This window comes from Macaca fascicularis, chromosome X (assembly GCF_037993035.2).
Source record: "Macaca fascicularis isolate 582-1 chromosome X, T2T-MFA8v1.1".
NCBI lineage: Eukaryota > Metazoa > Chordata > Mammalia > Primates > Cercopithecidae > Macaca > Macaca fascicularis.
In genome coordinates, this window is record NC_088395.1 from 109,687,071 (window position 1) to 109,691,422 (window position 4,352).

Below are 4,352 nucleotides of genomic sequence, written 5' to 3' on the forward strand. Positions count from 1 at the left end.
CTGTGAAGAGCCAAGAGAAACTGGTTAGCAGAAGACTCTCTTCATAGAGTAGAATCTCAAACTCAACTTTCTCTGAGAAACTGACAGGCAACTTCAATCTGCCTAGACATAGAAGAGATATGCATTTTCTATCATGGATATGATATCAGTTCACACATGAATTTAATTTCTCCTCATGAACACTTTTTTTCTTCCATTGAAGCTGGTGCCAACACTGACAATCAAAAGTAAAAAGTCTGGTAGGACATAAGCCTCTCTGTTTATCAATTTTCCTGACCTTTCAACTCTAGCCTCTCTATAATCTTCTGTCTTGTGTCTTAAGCGCCTGCAGAAGGAGAAAGAGCTTTGAAATTACTTAGGCATCTGATTCATGTCTGGGGTTTGTGATGTTATGTGACATTTTCATCTGCCTATCCACTTTTCCCCTTTGGTTTCACAAGTTCCATTGCAATGTTATATTCTAGAACAGGAGTGGCAAACTTTTTCTGTTAGGACCAGATAAAAAATATGTAGTCATTGTAAGCTAGCTATACTATCTCTTTCACAACTACTCAACTTTGCCACTGTAGTACAAAAATAGCCATAGATAACATGTAAATGAATAAGCAGGCCATTGTTCCAATAAAAATTTATGGACACCAAAACTTGAATTTCATAGTTTTGGTGTAATATCCTCAAGTTTTTCAACCTTTAAAAATGTAAACATCATTCTTATAAGCCAAATAATAGGCAGTGGGCCAGATTTGGGTTATTTGCCAACTCCTGTTCTGGAATCCTGACTTTAAGTTTATGAGACTGTCCTCATACATAAAATGTGTGTATTTCATCTAATTAGCACAAATTGACGGGGATTTTATTTCCCTAGTTCTGCTGGGACACTTAACCCCAATTGTCTTCCCATAGACTTCTCATAAAGATCTCATTTGTGTATCCATTGATTCACTAAGTGATTTCCCGATGTCCAACTCCATATAGATAACAAAATTCTGTACATTCATGGATTTCAGGTGAATGTGAGCTGGTATGAGGTGGGACTATCTCAGATTGAAAGTGGGCTGTGCTTCCTCACACATCTTACATAGTCTGCTATACTGAGGAGGAGGTTTCCTGGGACAGAACTACCTGTAAGGAAAGAACTAGACAATGTTTTTCCATGAAACAAAGCAGGGAGAGGGGATTTGTTCACTCTTTTGTAGAGTAGAGCAAGGATTCAATCCACTGGAAATTCCAGAGAAATTGGTGGGACTTTCTCACTTTGAGGATTCCTGAACATCTGCAGTGGAAGGAGCCAGTGTAGGGAGCAAAACCTAGAAAACAGAGTAATACCCAGGGGAGATGATGAGAATAGAGCACAGCAGCAGAGGAATGAAAGTACCTACTCCTTAGCCCACTGGACTTGTGAATATAGGGAAGACCTCACCTTGGAGATTTCCTCTAATAACAGAAGGGAATATCTAAAGGGTTGGGTCATGCATGTCAGTAAGAACAAGAACTTGGGAGAAAGCTTACAACCTCATTACCTTTTCTGGTCCATACAATAAGCCTGGGAGGTGATTGTCTTCATCTTACTGATAAATATTATGATCTTCAAAGAGATGTGTCTCTCAAACATTTCTAAAAAGAGATCCCAGAAGCAAGTTAAAATTGAGATTCTGTCACAAGTGTTTATTAAGTGCTCACATTGCTTTTATAAGGTGGTCACATTGCTTTTTATAAGTAATACGTGTTCCATTTTAAAAAATAAGAAATTATGGATACGCAAGAATAAACTCCCTCTTAATTCTACCACAAAGATAAACACGATTTTCTATATATGTGTATATATGTGTACATATATGACTGTTTATGTTCATATTTAAGATTTAAAGTAAAAAAGAATGCAGAGAATGGTTTTTAAAACTGTTTTATTAACTTCACAATATATAATGAGCATCTTTCCATGCAGTAGGTAAAACTCCCCTGCTGACAGAAACTTACAAACTGGGTCAAAACAACATTCAGTTTGAAGCTGGTAATAGGAGACCCACAAGAAATAGGTAACATCAAAAGGTTTACGACAAAGGTACACCACAAATGTGTAAGTTTAGGAAGCTGGGGTCTCCCTATTAACTTCAGGGAAACCATCAGGATTCAGGGCATAAGGCAAAACTCATCGTGATGGTCATGGTGAGGGGGGTCAGTGCTGACTGCCCGCAGACTATGACTCAACTGTTTTTCCCTCAGCTTTTCCATCAGCTGTCTCACCTCCTCCCCAATCCTTTCCATATTCTCCTCTCTCATCCTTGCCTGTGGCTCTCCAAGCCTATGCATTATGTCCCATCTATACTGCAGGGTGGGCTGCCTAACACGGAACCGCCTACGATTTCCTCTAGGCACACAGTATTCATCAACATTCAAAGGGAGGGCCAAGGGCTCCCCTTTATTAGCAACTTGCTCCTTTTCATCTTTTTCATCATTTTCCTGGTTGACATTTTCCACGTTGAGATTGTTTAACGCTCGTTCCTCTTTGGACTCCATTACTCCTATGAGACAGAGAGAAAACGGACTCAATTCTTGGTGAACTGATCAGCACCGAGGACAGAGGCCCGACTACCCACCTTTCAAAATTCAGAGCCCTGGATTTCAAAGGCCTTTTTTAAATTTCATTTTTTTTCCCATCAGAGAGGCCCCGTGTACCCTCGGGGTGGGGGGGGGCAGTCCGCGCCCCTCTCTCCCGCAAAGCCCACCATCTTCTCTGCAGATCCATCTCCAGGCCTCTGCAGGCGCCAAAATGGAGGACGAAGAAGGGGTGGGGGTGGGGGATTGCGAAGCGTAGCAGTGAAGGCACCGACTGGGGTCCCAGACTGGGCTTTCGTCATGTTCTGACCCCCGCCCCGCCACCGTCCCTCGCACCGACCTGGGCCTATCCTTGCAGTCTCCTCCTCCTCCCGATTCTCGACGTGAGGTGCGTCGCCTCGACACTTAGCCTCGCAGACCTGCAGACGGCCGGGGTGGGAAGAGTGGAGGCTGCTGCAGCGGAACACTAGCGAGGACCCGCCGCCACCCGGCCCCTTCCCCGCGCCGGGCCCGGGCCCTCCTCGCCGCCCTCTCCCCGCGCCTCAGCCGCCCCGCCCCCCAAGCTGACCACCATTTTCTGCATCAAGAAGGGCGGAGCAGGGATCTCAGAAAAGATTGCGCTGGTGGCGGAGGCAGGTGCTTCAGAAGGGCCGTAGCCTCAGGACCGCAGCCTCAGGACCGCCGGCTCCCGCGGGGCCAGGCACTCCTCCGCTCACTAAAGGCTAGCGGTCCCGCGGCGGGGCCCCGGGGCTGCATCGTGCACCGGCTGCGTCTCAGCGCGGCTCCTCGGGGGTGGGGCATCCGCAGGCCGGGGCCGCTCCCCCACACCAACCCCAGGGACCCCCTCCGTCTCCCTTACCTGCTCCCCCTCCGCTTCCTGCTTTCGGGGCCGCACCTGGCCCGCACGTCCTCAGGGCCACCGGGAACAGGTACCACAGCCGAGAAAGGAGCGAGCGACGGCGGCTCCGACGCCAGAGCGAGGCAAGACTCAGTGTTGGCCGATCACGTGGGGCTGTTGTCATCGCCAGCGGCTCCGCCCCCGTCCCACGCTCCCTCCTGCAGCCTGGAGTCAGGTGGGACTTTCGGGCCCGCCCCCATCCTCACCGTGAGTCCCTTTTAACATCCCCAGCCTGGGCTCTGCCACTCTCCCTTCTCTTGTGTATTCTTGAGACTTCCCTTGCCTGCCCAGGAAGGACGGAAGGCATCTTCTCAGGGAGCTGTTGGCCATTCCCACTTCTCTGGGGACTTGCCTCTCTCTGCCCTTGGCTCCCAGGATTCACCTCCTTCTGCCTGTTAATTAATTTTTGACAAAGATGTCAAAGTAATTCGATATGGAAAGTATAGTCTTTTAAACAAATGGTGCTGAAATAACAGAATTCTTAAAGGAAAAACAGGAGCCTTGCCTTTTATCTATACTATACACAAATTAATTCAAAATGGTCATAAACCTAAATGTAAAAACTCAAATTAGAAAACTTCTAGAATAAAACATAGAGAAAAACTTTATAATCTTTGAGAAAACAATCCCTTAGGACAGAAAAAGAACAGATCACAAAAAAAAAAATGAGAAATTGGATTTATCAAAATTAAAAACTACCATTTAAACCACATGGTTAAGAAAATGAAGTGAGAAGCTGGGAGTAAATATTCACAATATGTGTATCTGACAGTGGGTTTGAATTCAGAGCATATATAAAGAACTTCGAAAACTCAAGAAGGCAAATAATAGATTTGAATAAACATTTCACAAAACTACATACACAAATTACCAACGAGCTCATGAAAAGATGCTCAAC

At 45.8% G+C, this 4,352-nt stretch overlaps 1 protein-coding gene across 2 annotated transcripts; it reads right to left on the bottom strand.

Annotated features, from left to right (window-relative positions):
- Window positions 1-1,887: 1,887 nt before the first annotated feature.
- LOC102118724 (protein BEX2) lies at window positions 1,888-3,546 on the bottom strand. Of its 2 annotated transcripts, none has more exons than XM_005594222.3 (3): window positions 3,416-3,546; window positions 2,897-2,975; window positions 1,888-2,522 (listed from the first exon to the last, which is right to left on the bottom strand). In XM_005594222.3, exon 3 carries the CDS (start codon window positions 2,515-2,517, stop codon window positions 2,131-2,133), a length of 387 nt encoding a protein of 128 aa, XP_005594279.1. In that variant the 5' UTR covers window positions 2,518-2,522; window positions 2,897-2,975; window positions 3,416-3,546; the 3' UTR covers window positions 1,888-2,130. The 2 variants fall into 2 exon arrangements, with proteins under 2 accessions (XP_005594279.1, XP_005594277.1); XM_005594220.4 differs by having other exon boundaries at window positions 3,125-3,546.
- Window positions 3,547-4,352: the final 806 nt, after the last annotated feature.

Coding starts and splice junctions, on each gene's coding strand:
- LOC102118724 (XM_005594220.4), bottom strand. Junction 2,523..2,896: donor GACTGCAAGGATAGGCCCAG/GTCGGTGCGAGG, acceptor TCTGTCTCATAG/GAGTAATGGAGTCCAAAGAG.